Source organism: Pelophylax lessonae (assembly GCF_965119305.1).
Source record: "Pelophylax lessonae genome assembly, chromosome: 12".
In the NCBI taxonomy this organism is placed as follows: domain Eukaryota; kingdom Metazoa; phylum Chordata; class Amphibia; order Anura; family Ranidae; genus Pelophylax; species Pelophylax lessonae.
This window is the reverse complement of record NC_138779.1, coordinates 76695073-76716108: the sequence shown is the minus strand read 5'-3', so window position 1 is coordinate 76716108 and position 21036 is coordinate 76695073. Positions and strand designations below refer to the sequence as shown.

The following is a 21036-nucleotide window of genomic DNA, read 5'->3' as shown; positions in this document are numbered from 1 at the left end:
TGCCTGAGACGGTTGGACCCCCAAGCTCCCCTCCCTCCCAGTCAGTGTCCCCCCCCCACTTTCTCAGTGGTCTTCTGCAGGCCCTTGCCCCCCATCTGCCCAGCCCCCCCCCCCCCCCCCTTGGGATCCCGTTGGTATAGTTTTCAAGCTACTGGGATCCCCCCTTGGGCTCTCATAGCCTTTTATGTTACAGATTGGCGGCCATTTTCTTGTGGTTTCCCATTAAAAATAGCAGCGGCCATGGTTTTGTAGCCGGATGGGCGATGGGAGCCCCTCCTCGACCTCTAGTGCGGATCACTGGATATTCCTCTTCCTGATCGCCGCATGGTGTGCAGTTAGTTCAGTACTGAGAGTACCTGACCGGTGGTGGTGAGTCTGTTTGTGGGGTTCTCTCTCCCTCTCTCTGCTGTTGCAGCGGTATTGCTTTTTGCTGTGCTTTGTGGTGCCGCCGGTGCGGTGGGGTGTCCCTTGCAGTGTTCTACACTTTTTTGTGTGCGTTCCCCTCTCCGTTAATGGAGTGCCTGGAGCATATTTCACCACCTGATCCCCTCTCAGAGGCTGTCAGGCCCTCCAGGTCCCTACAACTGAATGCACTGACGGCGGTCCTGGAGTCCTTGGTGTCCAAGGTAGATTTGGTCCTGGGCAAACAGGCTAGCAAAAAGCGTCCCTGGCCTTCATCTGCTTACTCTGTCTCATCAGATCCAGAATCGGATTTGGCCGCTGTGGATGAGAGTTATCCTTCAGGGTCTGCGTCCACGCACCCTGCATGCTCAGATAGCGAGGATGATTCCTCTGCTTCTCTAGTTGCGCATGAAAAGGCGCTTGTGGATGCACTGATTGTATCCGTGCGGGAAACCTTAAAGATGGAGGATGCGACTAACGCAGCATCGGAGGTGCGGGGTCACCTTTGGCACCCACAGGTCCTCCAAAACGGTGAAGGTGTTCCCCTTTCTAGCCTTCTTTGATAATATTTTCACAAAACAATGGGGGTGCCCGAAACGCACCTTTGCAATCCTTAAGCGTTTTGCAATGCGGTACCCCTATGAAGATTCCCTCCTTAAAAAAATGGATGTTTCCTCCTGTAGTAAACTCCCCGGTTTGCAGTTGGAATAAAGCCACCATAATCCCGGTTAGAGTGTCCCTGATCTTCTCAAATCCGGCTGATAGGAGGTCAGAGGCCTTGACCCGCCATATGTTCACTGTGGCTGGTTCGGCACTTAGGGCGGTAATTACTATTGCCCTGGTGTCGTAAGCTTAAACACAGTGGGCAAAACTTCTACGCCGGGACCTGGAGGGGGAACATCTCCCCCCTGCCTTTGCAGAGCTGGTGGATCAGTTGGTCCAAGGGCTACAGTTTGTGACGCCTCTTTGGATGCGGCTCTTTTGATTTCTAGACAGTCTATCTCAGCGGTGGTCAGATGGTCATCTCTTTGGTCTTGCATGCAGGTACTGGGCCTGATGGGATCTACCTTCCAGGCAGTTCTGTTTACACAGTTCCACAAGAGATCTCTGCAAAAAGAGATTGTGGTGAAATGGAACAAAAATCCTCAGTTTAGACAATCGGATCCTGTTGCCGGAGTACAAGGGGGGTCCATGGTTTGGTGGCTTTGTTCTTCGGCACTTCGTCAGGGCAAACCATTTTTTCCATTGTACTGGACGGTCGTCACCACAAACACCGGCCTTTCTGGGTGGGAGGCGTCCTCGGCACAGGCTTTGGATCAGGCGTGGTCCTGGGATCCTCTGCTCGACGCCACAGATGCATTAGTAGCCTTTTTGGAGATGGTATAGTCTAATTTACACTTTTACGCCTTTTAAGACTCCTGCGCCAGATCGAGGCAGAAGGGATTCCTGTCATCCTAGTGGCTTCAGTCTGGCCTCGCCAGTCTTGGTACGCCGATCTGGTACTGCTGGTTGCCGATGCTTCTTGGAGACTTCCTTTCAGGGAAGATCTGTTGTCACAAGGGCCAATCTTCCATCCTTTACAGTCGCTGGCTTTGACGGCTTGGCTGTTGAAAGCCAGGTGCTGAAGGATAGAGGGTTATCTGACTCGGTGATTCCTATGCTGTTAAAAGTTAGAAAATCTACTTCTAGGAAGATTTACTATCGTACTTGGAAGATGTACATTGGGTGGTGTGAATACCTCAGGGTTCTCCCTCGCGCCTTTTCGGTGATTTGGATCTTGGCCTTCTTCCAATGAGGGGTTGAGCAGTGCCTGGCCTTGAATACACTCAAGGGTCAGGTTTTGGCTTTGGCTGTTTTCTTTCAACGTCCGTTGGCCACACACTCCTTGGTGCGTACCTTTCTACAGGAAGTGAGACACTTGGTTCCTCCAGTGCAGTCTCTATTGCCGCCGTGGGACCTCAATTTGGTTTTGTCAGTTCCCCAGAAGCCTCCCTTTGAAAACATTTGGGAGGTTCCTCTACTTACATTGTCCCAGAAGGTGGCCTTTTTGGTGGCTATTACTTATGCGCACAGGGTGTCGGAGCTGGCAAAAATCACCATTTTTCCCACCTAGTGTCTTACTCCTATAGGGGGCAGCATAACCCACATAGTCAAGAAGATGAGGGGCTGTGTCCGTCAATGAACGTCAGCGAAATGGATTTTACGGTAAGTCAAAAATCCCAATGTTGCTCTGTCATTACCTCCCTATAATCTTACCTGAGTCCTATCTCAATCCAGCAGTGTGCCCATCTTCAGCAGTGCTGGTCTGTATCCCTCTCTTCACAGGACACAAGAGCAGCAGCGGTAGCCATTGGCTCCTGCTGCTGTCAATCAAATCCTCTGAGGAGGGAGCAGGGGCGGAGTCAAGCAGCACTCTTTGTCTTTAAATACAAACGGCTCATCTCGGGAGTGAGCCCACAGGTATGCCCCCATATCAGGTGACTTGCTATGACGTGCGCACACAAGACGAGGAGCCAAGAGCGTCAGTGGGGGACCCGCCAATAGGAGGTTTGGGGCCATTGCACAGAACAAGTTAGTATAACATGTTTGTTATTTTAGAGAGGATAAAATTACGTTTTCAGCTATCTTGACACATGTACAGTCAAACTCGCAAATGTTGTAGCTCAGTAAAATGCCTTTCCTGCTTCTTTCAATGACAGATCACATGGCCTATAGCTCAACATTTGTCACATGGTCTCTGGCAAAGGTAGGAATCAGGGTTTGGTTAGATCAGCTGATAACTGATTACCACCAGGCCCACTCTTCAGAGACCATATGTCCAGTGCCATGCCGCTAAAAGCACCATTTACTTAAATGAATTCCCCAAACCTGTCTTAATATTTCTTAAGCTGGGTTGCCAGGGGAGCTGCTGTTTCACTAGAGGGCACCTTAATGAACTTCCCTGGTCCCTGTTTATTTTTTTGCTTATGATTTTCAAACTGTTTCTTGCATCTGTAAGGGACGGTAATTAGTGCTTGTATGGGTCAAACACACTTGATATTGGAGACTTGCAGCCCGTTGGAACTTCTGCAAAGCCAGCCAACCTACCACACTGAAGGTTAAATCTTCCCTTATCTGTTTTAAATGTTTAATGGGTTGGATTTTCCAGAGTGTAAAAATGCATGCTCGGCCTATGCAAGTATGCATGTGTATGTGCATATACGTATATAGTCATGCTATTTAGTATATTATTTTTTTGTTACACTTGGCTTTTTCATGTTGCTTCATATTTACATGCAGATCAAGCAAAAGTGGCAGCAGCAGGGGTTGAAATAATATAAAGCAGCACTGAACTGGGAGTGGCCAGGGGTAGTCATGTGCTAAGTTTAGGCACTGTGGATGATCAGCAAAGAGTTGTAAGGGGATAGATTTGGCTCTTCGTGATCTTGAGACACTTTGTGTTAATTAACAGGGGAAATATGTGGGAAATGTAGTTTCTGGAGCAGTGCTTTGTTTTTTTTTTTTTTCTAATATGAAGAAGGAATTATTATCTACGATGGGAGAACTCTCATCTCATTTACCTGTTTAGGTATGGAAAAAAATTTCAATTGGACTGATAGTAGTTTGAACGTGGGCGGAGAAGGAAGTGGGTCTGTTACTTTAAAAAATAAGCAGTTTGAATGCAGGCTGACAGTTGACAAATAATATAGTATTGCCAGGCCCAATGCCCAGTTTCACAAGTTTATTAAAGAAAAGCTAAAGGTAAAATTGCTGATCTTCGAACAGTCTGATGCCCATGAAGTCCTTCACTGGCAACTTCCTTGATGCCAGTCTAATGGCGTCTCTATTGGGTGGCACATGTCCAGGAGTGCAGTCTTGCCGGCACATTGGTAGTGTGCCGCAATGGTAAACCAAGCTGCACGGGCACAGCTCAGTGTACAATCTACAGGGGATTTCAAACAGGCAAGTGTATTTTATTGCATGTCTCCTCTGTAATAAAAAGCCTGCCTGTTTTTACATTTTTTTATTTTTTTATGTTTTTTTTCCCACTTGAAAGCTGCATGATCTCCAAGATTTTACTCAATACACAGCCACATATCTGTATTTTTTTTAAAGTAACAGACACAGTGACAGTGTGTACCATACAATATCCCATAGCAACCACTCATAGATGTTGGCAGAGCAGGAGATGATTTCTGATTGTTTTATAGAGATTGCCTTTCCTTTTACACTGCTGTCTGTCTAGTACAACAAACGGTCATTGCTCTTTTGTTCCATGAACTGGTTTTGCAGAGTGCTCTGTAGAGATTTTTCTGGCATTACAGTGTACTGAATTCCAGGGAATTTGTTTTGCGTGCTGTTTATCCATTCATTGACTGAAAGAAGCCTAGATTTTGGTATTTGCTTTCTTTGCGTGAGTTGTCATTCGACTCCGGAGATGGAGGAGGCATGTTCCCTGCTCTGTTTTTGGCAACTGGACCTTGGCTGTGCGCATAGCAGGGGGGAGCAAAGGGGATGTCAGAGCGTACTGCACGTCTGCGGCTTGCTGCTCTGAAGTGTCAAAAATGTATCCAGTCTGCTGGTAATATGAGGCAGGAGAGAGGGCTTATGTCTACAGATCAGCAAGGCTTTGCTTGCACAATCTGTTTTCTCTGGGTTATGTGCTGCAGTAATGAGCTGTCTGTGCCTGGTGAATGGGTTCAGGTGTATCTTATGCTGCTGTTTTATTCTGTAGTTATTTACAACTGTTGCTTTTTGTTTTGTTGCATACAAGACATGAACAATGTTTGGTTTACTGCAATAAAGCTGCCCATAGAGTCTCACTTGAGTGGAGCTGATCAGTGTTCCATGTTGACGTTGCAAACTGGCAGACAATTGGCTAATCAAAGCAATGACCGTTATCTGGTCTGTAGCATTAAAACATGTGATCTGCTTCCTGGGTCCCTTTATGCTTACACTTGTTCAGAAGATGGTCCATGCAGATAGCTTAAAGAGAACCAATCATAACTATGCTATTTGTGCCTGAATCTGAATTTTCTTTCCCTGTGACACTGTAACCCGCTAAAGAGAGGGAGAATAAAATCCTCATACTGTATAAGATTTCAGTAGTTTCTCACTTAGAGGCTTGTGTGTACTCAGGTAGTAGATGATGCAGCAGCTGTCAGTCTTCATTTGACTCCTGACACTCATGCTAGAGAGTGAGACTAATGCCCCGTACACACGTACCGATTGTCGGCCGAACGATCGGCCGTCTTTTGTCCAGTGCTGTCGTGTTGGTTGAAAAGTGCTCAAGACTGCACACGAATTTTGTCGGCCAACAACAACCAACTTCAGAAGTGATGTCATGTGATGGTTAACTTTCCGTGTGTTTTTTCTTCTCTGAGCATGCCCAGTCTTGCTCATCTGGCTTTTGTCGGCCGAAATCTGTACTGACTGACGAACAATCGGCCGTTCTGGTGTTGGCCAACAAAAATTTTATAGCATGCAGACCAGATTTTGTTCGGCTGAAAAGTCGCAGTCGGTTGTCAGAAGCATCATACTAACAAGCCGACAATCGGACGTTGGCCGAATATTTACGGCCAACGATCGGTACGTGTGTATGGGCCTTTAGGCTGGGTTCACAATGGGGCGGCTTCAAAGTCGCCTGACTCTGAAGCCGCCCCGTGCAGCGCGACTTCAGCGTGGCATGCAAACGACTTCTCTAATAGAAGTCAGTGCAAGTCGCCCCAATGTAGTGCAGGAACCTTTTTCTAAGTCGGAGTTGCTCCGATATATATATATATATATATATATATATATATATATATATATATATACACACATATATATATACACACATATATATATATACACACATATATATATATAACTGTAGTTTTTTTTTATATAAATTTTTACTGTTTTTTTTTACAATATTTTCAGGAGCCTTGATAGCAGGCTTTGAAATATTAGGGGTCTAAACAGGGGGAATCTGTGCCACATAGGGTGATTAGGGTGTGCCCAGGCACACCTGGCATACCCTGTACACACGCCTATGCCTTTCACACTGACATGTTTCCCTTTAAAACCTGTGGGACTTTTCACACCACTACGTTACAGGTGCAGTGTGTTTTGTAAAGCTCTGCTTGCTGCATCTTTAGTTTGGTTTTGAAAACCACACCAAAAGTGCAGCTTCCCATTGAAATAAATGAAAATTGCGGTAAAAAAGAAAAGTGACCTATTACAACTTCAAACGCCGCTAACTTTCAGATTGAGGAGTTGTTAGAGGTCAGTCCATTCGTAGCATGTTACATGTTACTCCCTGAATATAGGTGTAACATATTCCAAAAGGTTAATTTCTCCTTTAAATCTGCACAGTGATAACAGTTTAATACTTTCTGTTTGGTTTCTTGTAGTGGCTGGTTCCCATAAAAAAATGTAAACTTGAGCTGATATTTACAGTGACAAACAAAATAAGGAAAAAATATTCCGCTTGTGAACAACAAATAAGTATATAAATGCAGTTGTGCTCATAAGTTTACATACCCTGGCAGAATTTATGATTTCATGGCCATTTTTCAGAGAATATGAATACCAAACACAAAAACTTTTCTTTCACTCATGGTTAGTGTTTTGCTGAAGCCATTTATTATCAATCAACTGTGTTTACTCTTTTTAAATCATAATGACAACAGAAACTACCCAAATGACCCTGATCAAAAGTTTACATACCCCAGTTCTTAATACCGTGTATTGCCTCCTTTAACATCAATGACAGCTTAATGTCTTTTGTGGTATTTCTGGATGAGGCTCTTTATCTTCTCAGATGGTAAAGCTGCCCATTCTTCCTGGCAAAAAGTTCCTGTGAATTCTTGGGTTGTCTTGCATGAACTGCATGTTTGAGATCAAACAGTGGCTCAATGGTATTGAGGTCAGGAGACTGAGATGGCCACTCCAGAACCTTAATTTTCTTAAGCTGTAGCTAATGACAGGTCGACTTGGCGTTGTGTTTAGGATCATTGTCACATTGGAATGTCCAAGTATGTTCCATGCGCAGCTTCTAGGCTGATGAATGCTAATTTTCCTCCAGTATTTTATGATAACATACTGCATTCATCTTGCCATTAATTCTGACCAAATTTCCTGTGCCTTTGTAGCTCACACATCCCCAAAACATCAGTGATCCACCTCTGTGTTTCACAGTAGGAATGGTGTACCTTTCATCATAGGCCTTGTTGACTCCTCTCCAAACGTAGCATTTATGGTTGTGGCCAAAAAGCTCAATTTTGTTCTCATCACTCCAAATTACCTTGTTCCAGAAGGTTTGAGGGTTGTCTCTGTGCAGTTTGGTGTATTATAAGAGGGATACTTTGTGGCATTTGCGTAGTAATGGCTTTCTTCTGGTGACTCGACCATGCAGCCTATCTTTTTTTCCAGTGCCTCCTTATTGTGCATGTTGAAACAGCCACACCACCTGTTTTCAGAGAGTTCTGTATTTCACCTGAAGTTACTTTTTGGTTTTTCTTTGCATCTTGAACAATTTTCCTGGCAGTTTTGGCTGAAATTTTAGTTGGTCTGCCTGACTATGGTTTGGTTTCAACAGAACCCCTCATTTTCCACTTCTTGATTAGAGTTTGAACACTGCTTATTGGCATTCTAAATTCATTGGATATCTTTTTATATCCCTTTCCTGTTTTATACAGTTCAACTACCTTTTCCCGCAGATCCTTTGACAATTCTTTTGCTTTCCCCAAGACTCAGAATCCAGAAACATCAGTGCAGCACTGGATGAAAGATGCAAGGGTCTGTCAGGAGTCCAGAAACTCATTGACCTTTTATACACACACACACACACACACACACACACACACACACACACACACACACACTAATTACAAGCAAACAGATCACAGGTGAGGATGGTTACCTTTAATAGCCATTGAAACCCCTTTGTGTCAACTTGTGTGCATGTTATCGGGCCAAAATCACCAGGGCGTGTACATTTTTGATCAGGGTCATTTGGGTAGTTTCAGTTGTCATTATGATTTAAACCGAGTAAACACAGTTGATTGATAATAAATGGTTTCAGCCAAACACTAACCATGAGTGAAAGAAAAGTTTTTGTGTTATCCTTAATATTCTAGGAAAAATGGCCAAGAAATCAGAAATTCTGCCAGAGTATGTAAACGTATGAACACAACTGTATATAAACCCAATATCAATCAAAACAAAGCTGCAAAATTAATTGAGAGACATTTTACACAAAAACAAAAATGATTGAGTGATAATGTTGCGCTGCACCAAAAAACTGTCCAAGTGAATCCTGTGTAATTGAAATGTGAAACAAAAAATCATATAATCCAAAATGGTGTAAAAAAAAAAACAGGAGAAAACTTGTGTTCTGAGTTCAAAAAGAAGAAATCCCTTCACCACGTGGAGTCACCAACATCAAAAGTCAAGATGTACTCTTTCCACAGAGTATGAACCCTCTGTTACAGAAGGTCGCATAGGCTTAAGTATATCCTAGTGGTCCGCCATGGTAGACATAAATCAACAGCACCCATTAGGCAACTCCAGCTCTTTAGAAATTGGATCCTCCACTGTGGTAGCAATGCATTTTATAAATAGAAAGAAGCTCCAATAAAGTAAAAACCTCTTAACACATTTATTGAACAAATAATTTCAATTACATCACTCCAGACATTGATGTCCGCCTTAAATGGTGAATACCATGAGTGGCAAAATACACTACATGCGGTGTCGATCACAAGTAAGTTTGAATAGTGTGATGACAGTTAAGTAATGTACCGCCCAACCGGTTTCATTGCAATAGGACTAATTCCAGGGCATGAACATCACATTCTGCCATTGCCTTAAATGTTGAATACAAACAGCCAAGCCTCGCTTTCGCCATCATAACCCTGTAGTTCAATAGGTATCCATGCTTTGTTCCCATAGCAGAGCCAACCAAGCCTCACTTTTATATGCGAAAACCCTGGTAAAAAAACGAACAAAGCACCGCCCAGACCGAACGTAAGCTGGATGTCCCCAAGTAAAGAATAAAACAGGATTGGACATCTACGTTGTCCACATAATACAGGTAAACAGTGGCTACAAAATTCAAAAGGCGAAATTTGGGCTTAGCTGAAAACAAGATACAAGAACATCAAAAGCAGATGGAATACAAATTTGATCAAACAAAAGCGAATTTATCGTGGGCAAATGTATCGACAAGAATCTACAGCCACTGGTTTAGAACATGCCGTCTCATATTGAAGATACAAAATTTGTCATTAACTTGATTAGGTACTGCCCATTTCAGGACGAATGGTGGCTAGTAACAGCAGACATTACGTCGCTTTATACCATCATCCCTCGTGACCTGGGTCTATCAGCAGTTTCTCATTATTTGAATGTAGATTCTGGCTTGGTGCCTGTCCAGAGAGATTTTGTCATGGATCTTCTTAAATTTGCAGCAATCCACAACTATTTTTGTTTTTGGAGGAAATTTTTATTTGCAGAACAGAGGCGTCACAAATGGGGGCTAAAAATGCCCCCTGTGTGGCCAATCTGTTCATGGCCATATGGGAGGAGGATGTCACCTATGTCCAACATAGGCTGGAACTGGCCCTGTGGGCTCGTTGCATAGATTACATCCTCCTCCTGTGGAAGGATGACTCTGCCTCGTTGGTAGAATTTTTAGATTCTCTAAATCACAATGACAGAGGGATTATTCTCAATTACGAGATGAGACAAAAACAAATTCATTTTTTGGACCTGAAGATTAGGGTGGGGGGGGGGGCATACTGGTCACCGCCAACTGCTTCAAGGCCACAGATTGAAATGCATACATTTCAAGGGATTAGTTGTCACCACCAGTCACGGTTGAATGTAGTCCCCAAGGGACAGTTCCTCCGAGTCAGACAGAATTGTACTAGCACTGAGGATTTTGATAAACAGGCCTTGGCTCTAACTCAGATTTGTAGAGAAGGGATATGACCCTTTGTCTCTGGAGAAAGTTTTAGAACAGGTTAAGAGTGTTGATAGAAACACGTTACTGACTGATAGACCGAAAGAATTTACAACAATGACACCTTTGGGTTCTCATTAATTACATCTTACTCTTCCCAATATTGTGCCAATAAACACATAATGCAAAAACATTGGCACATCTTACAAAACGGCAGAGTTCTGGTCCTTCTACTTCTGCCCAAACCTTCAGTGATCTATAGAGATGCGATCTCTCTGAAGGTTAGGGTTGTCCAAAACATTCTTGAAACCCCCCCCCCCATACCCTCTTTCTTCCACAACTATGTTGGGTATTACAATGTGGAAGATGCCAGGAATGCCATCTTAATAAATGTAAAACTAAGAAATTGCTAGCATTCTCTTCCAAGACCACCTCTAGGACACATGTTGTCAGACCATTTATTACTTTTAGTTCCACTCATGTGGTCTACTTACTTCAGTGCTCTTGTGGGTTACAAAACATTGGTCGCACCACTTGGGCACTGAACATTAGATTAAATGAACATATCGCTAACATTAGGAAGGGATACAAGAACCAGTGTCTCACGAAATGGTAGGGAACCTGCGGGGACTATATTTATGGGAATTTACCATTTTGTCCCACACTGGGGGGTAGCCTCAAAGTAAGAGAGCTTTCAAAAATGGAAACCAAATGGATTTATTTGCTTAAAAGCTTTACTCCCTATGGTTTAAATGTGGACTGGGATGGTAACCGTTTTATTAATAACTCCTAAACCTTTACTTTTTAATTTTAGATAAAATGTGTATTCTATGTCTAATAATTTTTAATAATTTAAAAATATTTTGTTTGCTCAAATATGAATCCCATCTGCTTTTGATGTTCTTGTTTTCAGCAAAGCCAAACTTTCACCTTCTGATTTTGCAGCCACTGTTTACCTGTATTATGTGGACAACGTGGATGTCCAGTCCTGTCTTTTCTTTAATTGGGGACATCCAGCTTACGTCCGGTCTAGACGGTGCTATGTTCGTCTTTTCGATTCCGCATATGTAAGCGAGGCTTGGTTGCTTCTGCTATGGGAATGTGGCATGGATACCTATTGAACTACAGGTTTATGATGGCGAAAGCGATGCTTGGCTGTTTGTATTCACCATTTAAGATGGTCATCAATGGCCAGAGTGACGCAAGTGCAAATACGAGGTTTGTACGCTATTGGAGCTTTTTACTATTTATTGAATGCATTTCTACCACAGTGGAGGATCTGATTTCTAAAGAGCTGGAGTTGTCTGTTAACCTGCTGGGTGCTGTTGATTTTTGTCTCCCATGGCAAACCACTAGTGGAGGATATCCTTAAGCCTATGCGACCTTCAATAATAGAATGTCCATACTCTGTGGTAAGAGTGCATCTTGACTTTTGACGCTGGTGACTGCGTGGTGAAGGGATTTCTTCTTTTTGAACTCAGAACAAGTTTTCTCCTGTTTTTTTTTTTTTTTTTTGTTACACCATTTTGGACTATATGATTTTTTGTCTTACGTTTGAGTTAACAGGACTCACTAACTTACATATTTATCACATGATATTTACAAGTGTTAATGGGTAGGGCTTCTGGCGAGATCAGTGTGGCCTACGTTTATTTACTTATATCTCTAGCTGGCGGAGCGCACCCATTTCTATGTGTAGATAATTTCAGTCTCTGGTAAACACAGGTGCATGCACTAGTCACTGCTAGTGACTGACTGAAAGGACTGAGGGACACAGGTTAAGAAAATGATTTACAATGTGTTGAGCCTGTATCTGCTAAAATAATCGTTGCATATTTCTTTATTCTAAACCAACGATAAAGTTTTGGACTAAATGATAATTTTTCTGTGACCTTTCCATTTGCAGTATATTAGACATCAGAATCATAGTATCCTAATTGTATAAACCGATTTTTTTTTTTTCTTCTATTAAGCTACATGAAAGCAACTATGATGCTGGAAGGGCACTGCAACGATTAGTGAAGAAGCCAGTTCCCAAGCTGATAGAGAAGTGCTGGACAGAAGATGAAGTGGTAAGGAAATACCGCCTCGTATTTTATATACAGCTTTGTCAGATATACATAAGCAGTCCTAAACCTATTCAGAACTACGAAAGATGATCTCAGCCATGTATGGATTGCATTTAAATTGAACAGTTAATATAAACCTAATGAAGTAACAGGGAAAGGGTGGTAAAGGAAGCAATGTTTCTGGTTCCCATGCATCCAACAGTCAAACATATGGAAGAATTAAGAATCACTTCTCTCCATCTTGTCAAGGCTGTCAGTGGTGTACATGGGCACCAACAGCAGATCGCCCATTTTGTCTTGCAGTATACCTGAAAGCAAAACTTGTGGAGTGGAGAGGGATTAGGTCACCTGTCAGGTTTGTATTGCTGTCTGTGTCACTGAGATTCGGTCTCTGTATTGATCATATTTACCATTATCATCAAAAGTAAAAGAAAAGCCCAAATTTTGGGTTGTCCCCCGCCCCAGAACCACAATTGTGAGAATATCTTACAATAGGGACAGTAGTTCTGGGATTCCCTTACTGTTGAGGGATTTTCTCTCACTTCCTGTTTTGGCTATGGAACAGGAAGTGAAGTAAAGTCTCTCCAATGGGACACAGGTGGCAAAAATAAACCTTTTACAGGAAATCTAACTCTTACTCCAAAGTAAAAAATGTTTTGACATTGGTCCTACTTTAAATTTGGCAGGTCAGACATTTTTGTGGTTGTCTGGTTTAAAGCTGCATGCTTTTCTTTTCTTTTTTTTTTTTTTTTATGAATAAAATTTAAAAATATATGTTAAAGGTGATGGTGCGCTTTTCAAATTATAAAAAATTGTATAATGTGCAATGTATACAATGTAGGAGTGTGTACAAATAAGTGTCACAGTGTTTGTGTAAAGAATGAATAGTCAAAATCTTCAAAAAACACACTGAATTGTGACAATCAAAATATACCAAAATATAGGTGATACACAAAAATTAAAGTCCAATGAATAAAGTGATCCCAAAAATTGGGAAAATGGTGAAAAAGTCCAAAATAAAAAATCTGGTGATGATTATGATGTTCCCTCCACCTGGTGAAATGCCTCCTTACCTGGCGGAAAGAAGGTAAGTGCCTGATAGTGATAATTCTTATAAAGGTAAAGCCAGTGTTCTATTTCCACCTCCACACGTGCAAAATCCCACTGGTGTTAAGACAATGCAAGCCTCTTACCAGATGTAAGAGACAATCAAGCCTCTAAAATGTCAGATGACACTATGGACATGAAGATGCTTCCTTAACACTGCGGATGGATGGATGGCTCCCACTTGCTTCCCTCTGTTAACACCACGTTAGTCGCCTACTCTCTTAGGGTATGGATGTGTAATCCCCACGATGTTCCAGTGAACATGAAAGTATAAATGGGACTGATAGTGCATTACCGTATAAAACAATTTATTGGGTAAACAGACTTGCACTTACATTGGGATGAACAAATACGAGCAGAATATCAAATGGTGACAGGCTGAGGATCTCTGTTTGCATCGGGTCCGGCTGCAGCACAGACCTCCGATGACGCAATGACGGCACGCCTCCCTCCTGACGCGTTTCCTCCAATAGGGCTTCGACTTGAGATGGGAGATAGGCGCGCGCCGTCATTTCCGCCCATTTATACAGGTTAGTGTTATCTTCCTCTTCCGGTGTCTGCAGAGGATGTCTCGAGCGCCGGAAATGTCCCTTTTTACAACGGATTGTTAAATTAACAAAAAAGGTCACTTAACTCTTACTGTTTCAACATTATGTGTCCAATGACGATTTTAGAAGAAGTAGTTGGCGCTCGGACATATTATTATGCTGCATTCCTTTACATATGAAGTAAAAGGGAATATCACACCGGAGAAGGATTCTTAACAACTTCCTGTTTACAATTCATTTGCAACTCTACATGGCTACCAAATTATTGTACTTGATTATGAGTTTTGAATCATAATATACATAAAAATTAGATCACAAACTCAGTAAATAAAATCCTTATATCATTTATAAATGTTTAAAAAGGATTAAATAATTATGATATTAAATTATGTGTCTAAAAGAGGTTAAAACCTGTGTTAAAAATGTGTAGTGACATTTAAAATGTTAAAATTTTAATTAAAATTTCATTAAAAACATGTAATGTATTATTAAAACCATAAATCCTAATATTTGGTATTGCTGTAGAAGTAGGTGTGAATATTATAGGACTTCGGGGAAAATCTTATTAGCTATTATTGATGTGGGCATTAATATCCCATTCTATGTTATGTCCTCTAGGTTGAAAACATTTTAATTCGAAAATCCAGAAGGTTTCTCTCTTTGAGATGCTTCTTGTTAAATTACTACCCCTCCAATGTGGGGTGTATTTTTCTATAACGGTGATTTTCATTTTTTTTGGGGTTTTTGTGATGGCATTGGGCATAGTGTTTTGGAACACTATGACCTGGAAAGGCTTTGTAAATATTCGTCAAATGTTCTCCTATCCTGATGCTGGCTGTGCGAATGGTTCTTCCCACGTACTGTTTGTTACACTCACACTGTAACAAATAGATGACACCTTTCGTGTGACAAGATATAAAATCTTTGATCGGGTATTCTTTGCCAGTCACACAGGATGAAAATTTCTTCGTTCTTATTTATTGGATTTATGGTTTTAATAATACATTACATGTTTTTAATGAAATTTTAATTAAAATTTTAACATTTTAAATGTCACTACACATTTTTAACACAGGTTTTAACCTCTTTTAGACACATAATTTAATATCATAATTATTTAATCCTTTTTACACATTTATAAATGATATAAGGATTTTATTTACTGAGTTTATGTGATCTAATTTTTATGTATATTATGATTCAAAACTCATAATCAAGTACAATAATTTGGTAGCCATGTAGAGTTGCAAATGAATTGTAAACAGGAAGTTGTTAAGAATCCTTCTCCGGTGTCATATTCCCTTTTACTTCATATGTAAAGGAATGCAGCATAATAATATGTCCGAGCGCCAACTACTTCTTCTAAAATCGTCATTGGACACATAATGTTGAAACAGTAAGAGTTAAGTGACCTTTTTTGTTAATTTAACAATCCGTTGTAAAAAGGGACATTTCCGGCGCTCGAGACATCCTCTGCAGACACCGGAAGAGGAAGATAACACTAACCTGTATAAATGGGCGGAAATGACGGCGCGCGCCTATCTCCCATCTCAAGTCGAAGCCCTATTGGAGGAAACACGTCAGGAGGGAGGCGTGCCGTCATTGCGTCATCGGAGGTCCGTGCTGCAGCCGGACCCGATGCAAACAGAGATCCTCAGCCTGTCACCATTTGATATTCTGCTCGTATTTGTTCATCCCAATGTAAGTGCAAGTCTGTTTACCCAATAAATTGTTTTATACGGTAATGCACTATCAGTCCCATTTATACTTTCATGTTCACTGGAACATCGTGGGGATTACACATCCATACCCTAAGAGAGTAGGCGACTAACGTGGTGTTAACAGAGGGAAGCAAGTGGGAGCCATCCATCCATCCGCAGTGTTAAGGAAGCATCTTCATGTCCATAGTGTCATCTGACATTTTAGAGGCTTGATTGTCTCTTACATCTGGTAAGAGGCTTGCATTGTCTTAACACCAGTGGGATTTTGCACGTGTGGAGGTGGAAATAGAACACTGGCTTTACCTTTATAAGAATTATCACTATCAGGCACTTACCTTCTTTCCGCCAGGTAAGGAGGCATTTCACCAGGTGGAGGGAACATCATAATCATCACCAGATTTTTTATTTTGGACTTTTTCACCATTTTCCCAATTTTTGGGATCACTTTATTCATTGGACTTTAATTTTTGTGTATCACCTATATTTTGGTATATTTTGATTGTCACAATTCAGTGTGTTTTTTGAAGATTTTGTCTATTCATTCTTTACACAAACTCTGTGACACTTATTTGTACACACTCCTACATTGTATACATTGCACATTATACAATTTTTTATAATTTGAAATGCGCACCATCACCTTTAACATTTATCTTTCACATTATCTGGTAGCAGCCTTTCATTCAATCAGCGCACCCCTTTCTTTCCACAACAAAATTTAAAAATATGCCTATCGTTTGCTTGTGCCCAGAGAGCCCCAGGTGGGACTACAGCCGGTCATCGAAGTAAGTTGCTGTACGCCACTGTACTAGTGTAAGCATCGGTGCTTCTGTCCATCAGCATTTACCTGTGCATGCACATTTGCTGTATGTTCCCAAATGCTGAAGTTTCACGTTCTAGAAAACAAACCATTACAGGCATGTGCTGGTAAATGCAGATGCACAGAAGCATTAGTGTTTACACACACATAGGCGCATACAGCCCTGGGCACCTTGGATCTCTGATGTGAAAATATTGAAACTGCTTCTTTAGTCCAGAGCCTGTCCCTACAACCTCGTGAGTTTCCTTGTTTGGAAGTGAGGTTGACCATCACATTGATAGGCCAGCAGTGAGGTTTAGGAGGATGAGGGGAACAGGTCTGATCGCTTGACACTGTAAATTAAGTTGATATTTAGAGTGGCCTTGTGAAGATGACAATAGGTTGGAATATACCCAGTAACTAGTGAATGTTGCATTCTGAGTTTTTCCCCATACACTGGTTCTGATCATCGGATGGGGACCAGTTCTATAGGCTCCCAGCTTCTCAACCGTGACTTCCATAGGGTAATAACCAAGCCTGGCAACAGGGTTGCTCTTTCTCTTTACTTTGGCATGAAAGCGCCTCTAAGGGTCCTTTCACACGGTCCGCCTCCGTTGGGGATCGATCCGCCGATCCCTGCCGAGAAGGCAGGTGACAGCTCCCCCTCCGCTCTGTGTGCGGAGAGGGAGGTGTCAGAGCCCCGCTGCTCTCTATGGGGGAATTGGATGAGAGCGGACCACCTGTCCACTCTCATCCGATCCCATGCCCTGGACGGATGGTAAATAGGGTTTCCATCCGTCCGGATTTCACAGACCGGATCGGAATCCGATAGCAGCGGGTGTCAGCGGACATGTCTCCGCTGACATCCGCTGCCCCATAGGGATGCATGGAGGATCCGATCAGATTCACCTAAAAAACTGACAGGCGGATCTGATCGGATCGTTTGTGTGAAAGGAGCCTCATTGTTAAACTATAGGATGCAAGTGTACTGCCTGTAGCAACAGTGCAAGGTTCAGGCAGTAGACATTGCATGCAAGCCCAGATATACCAAATGTTTGAAAGGAAATTGATATTGTCCTGGCTGGAAGTTATTCAGGTTATGCACTTAATTTGCGTTTAGTTTTTACCATAAGGATAGAAAATGCTTCTCACCTTTTAAGATGGTGGTTTTAGTGTATGCATGGTGGCTGTCCATAATGAGGCATGGCCAACAAGACATGTTTTATCCATGAAAGGAACAGTCGGTAGCAGCTGTTTCCTGTTTATAAGGACACTTGGTCACACCTGGCAGAATAAATCTCTTCTGAGGTCTCAGCAGAATATATCCACATCACTAAATTAAAAGACCGATAAAGTACCGCAGCACATAAAACATGATAGGGTCTTTAGAAGCCTTGGATGGAGCTGAGGTGATGGCAGCTTTATGTTCTACTTCTGAAAATAGCCACAGTGTGCTATGCTGTAAAAGGCCCAAGAACTGATATGACTGATGTGCCACCAAAGGACAAATTATTTCACCCTAATATATTTTATTCCTTGTGACTAAAAGTAGTAAAATGTGCTAATCCTTTCATACTTTTTTTGCTGTGATACGGTTTTAACTTGTGCTTTTAGGTAAATCCACTGACAAGTTTACTCAGCTAAACATGGCTTCAGATAAGATCTTCTTTTGAAAAAATCATTTTAAAGATGTACTCCGAGCTTCTACATTAATTAAAGCATCTGTTCTTCTTAATTAAGGATGGAGCTTGGTTATTGCAGTTGTGTTTTTTTCTTCCTTTCTATATTGTATAATCTGACAACCCCACCCTGAAAAATCCACAACAGTGATGATCAGGTCCAAGGACTGTATCACAAATATCACAGATTGTCCCATTTAAAACAAGTGGGTGGATCATGTCTGAGGGACTGTGCTAAAACAGTCTGTGCTTGCTGGTGTCCATTTTGTCAGGCAGTGAATGGGTGGTGTGATGTGCTATTTCAGCACTTCACAGTTGTTTTATTTTTATTTTTTAACCTTTGAGAGTGTAAGTGGCAACATTTGAACTATGTATGGGCAGGCTGAATGTTGGATTTTATATGCAATTATTGCTAGCGGCTGGTAAAGCCGATTGCGATAATCACTGTGTTCTCCCGGCAGGGACATCTTCCCCCTCTGGGAGTACACAATGGCTTGGCGGGAGGGATTCCCCCATCAACGCTGACTTTGTTGATGGGGAAATCAAGCTATTTTCTTTCCTCTAACCGTGATTGCAGGAAAGAAAATCTATGGTCGGCTTTAGTTTTCTATAATCTGATCTTTATCCGGATATCGTGTTTTTTTTTTTTTTTTTTTTTTTTATTTTGAGGTAAAAGCATTTCAGATCCTAACATCTAACTCACTGCTTTGATAATACAGAAGCGGTTCATCAAAGGATTACGGCAATACGGAAAGAACTTTTTCAGGATTCGGAAAGAATTGCTGCCCAACAAAGAGACGGTCAGTGGTTTTCTTGATATTTAGACTCTTTTCCCATTTTGCTTAAAAGCAAAAGTTGCAGCCTGATGTAATTTACAATAGTTACAGTTAATGTTAATTTACAATAATGTGAACTTTAATTTGTGAATGTTTTAAGATCTGTTGCATCTGTGTGCTTAGCCCCCAACTTTGATGTTATTGTTCTTACCTTTCAAATAGTTATGTTTTTAACCTGTCTTACAGTGCTCCTTACCAGTGATATGTTTGATCTTTTGTTACAGATGGAAGTTTTTATGAATGTTATAGTGGACCTAATGTTAAAATTCACAAGCCAACAAGACAAATACCCATATTTCCTAAAGCTGAAATCTAGAAATTACTATTTACTATTTTTTTTTAATTTAAACTTACCATGGGCTTGCTTAGGTATGTGCCCATCCATACACTGGACACAGGGAGTCATTTGTTCCCTTGCCTCTGCCATTTAGCAAGCATATTGTGTTTTTTTTGCTCTCTGATTGCATGGGGTAGTGCCGGTTATGCCCCCCCCCTCCTCTCTGTCTCATCCAATCAGAGAATGCCTTGTATTTGAAATAATTCAAGACGTTTTCTGAATGGTGGAGGTACAGGATCAAGCGACACGATATGTTCAGCGTAATGACAGCAGGTTGTCTCAGCAGCACCTGGAACAGAACAGTGCTGACTACATGTAGCACAGACTACTGAAGTTAAATCCAGCAGCCCTGTGGATAAGACCGATGGATAGTTGCATAGTTGGTAAGGTTGAAAGACACCAGTCCATCCAGTTCAACCTATGGTATGCGTGTGTGGGTGTATACATTTGTCAAGAGTACATTGTATATCCCTGTATGTTGTGCTATTTAGGGCGCCCATCTAATACTTTTTTGAAGCTATTGACACTCCCTGCTGATACCACTGCTTGTGGTTGAGAATTCCACATCCTTACTGCTCTGACAGTATAGAACCCTCTACGCAGTTTAAGGTTAAACCGCTTTTCTTCCAGTTTCAATGTCTTTTTAAATTCTCTTTCACTGAAAAGTGTTTTCCCTATGCTGGGGTCACCTGTATGGTATTTGTACATCACTATCATATCACCTCTCAAGTGTCTCTTCGCCAGATAAAAAAGTTCAATGCTTGTAGTCTTTCCTCATAGCTGAGATCCTCTAGTCCCTTTATTAGGTTATTTGCCTTTCTCTGTACTCTCTACTGTTCCAGCAGATTTTTCGTGAGGATTGGGGCCCAGAACTGGACATCATGCTCAAGATGCGGCCGGACCATAGTCTTGTAGAGTGGGAGAATTGTTTTATCTCTTGAGTGAATCCCCTTTTTAATGCATGCCAATATTCTGTTGGCATTGCTTGCAGCAACTTGGCATTGCATGCCATTGCTGAGCCTGCTGTCTACTAAGACCTCCATGTCCTTTTCTATCCTAGATCCCCCCAGAGGTTCTCCCCCTAGCGAGCAACTTGCGTTTGTATTTTTGGCACCCAAATGCATTACTTTACATTTTTGGAACTGTTAACTGTAACAACTTTCACATGTAGTTGCCCACCCCATTATTCTCTTTAGGTCTTCTTGTAAGGTTTCCACATCCAGTGCTGAAGTTATTTTCCTGCTTAGCTTTGTATCATCTGTAAATGCTGAGATTGAGCTGCTTATCCCATCCTTTATATTATTTATGAATAAATTAAACAGAATTGGCCCCCAGGACAGATTCCTGGGAGATCCCGCTTAGCACACTGGACCATTCCGAGTACTCGCCATTTATCACCACCCTTTAGACCCATCCCTGTAGCCAGTTTTCAATCCAGGTACTCACCCTGAGGTCCAAGCCAACAGACCTAAAGAAAGTTATTAGATTGGTCTGGCAAGAATGATTCTTCATAAATCTGTGCTAATTACCACTGATGATACAGTTTTCATTACTAAAATCTTGGATATAGTCCCTTATCTTCCCCTCCATTGGCTTACATACTATTGATG

General features: G+C 41.7%; 1 protein-coding gene across 1 annotated transcript in view; it reads left to right on the top strand.

The window, feature by feature from the left end:
• Positions 1-21036, top strand: part of RERE (arginine-glutamic acid dipeptide repeats) — a 387592-nt gene that overhangs the window by 289905 nt on the left and 76651 nt on the right. The window contains exons 10-11 of the mRNA XM_082274341.1: positions 12304-12402; positions 18973-19053. Coding sequence (XP_082130467.1) covers positions 12304-12402; positions 18973-19053 — 180 coding nt within the window. The remainder of the gene's footprint in view (positions 1-12303; positions 12403-18972; positions 19054-21036) is intronic.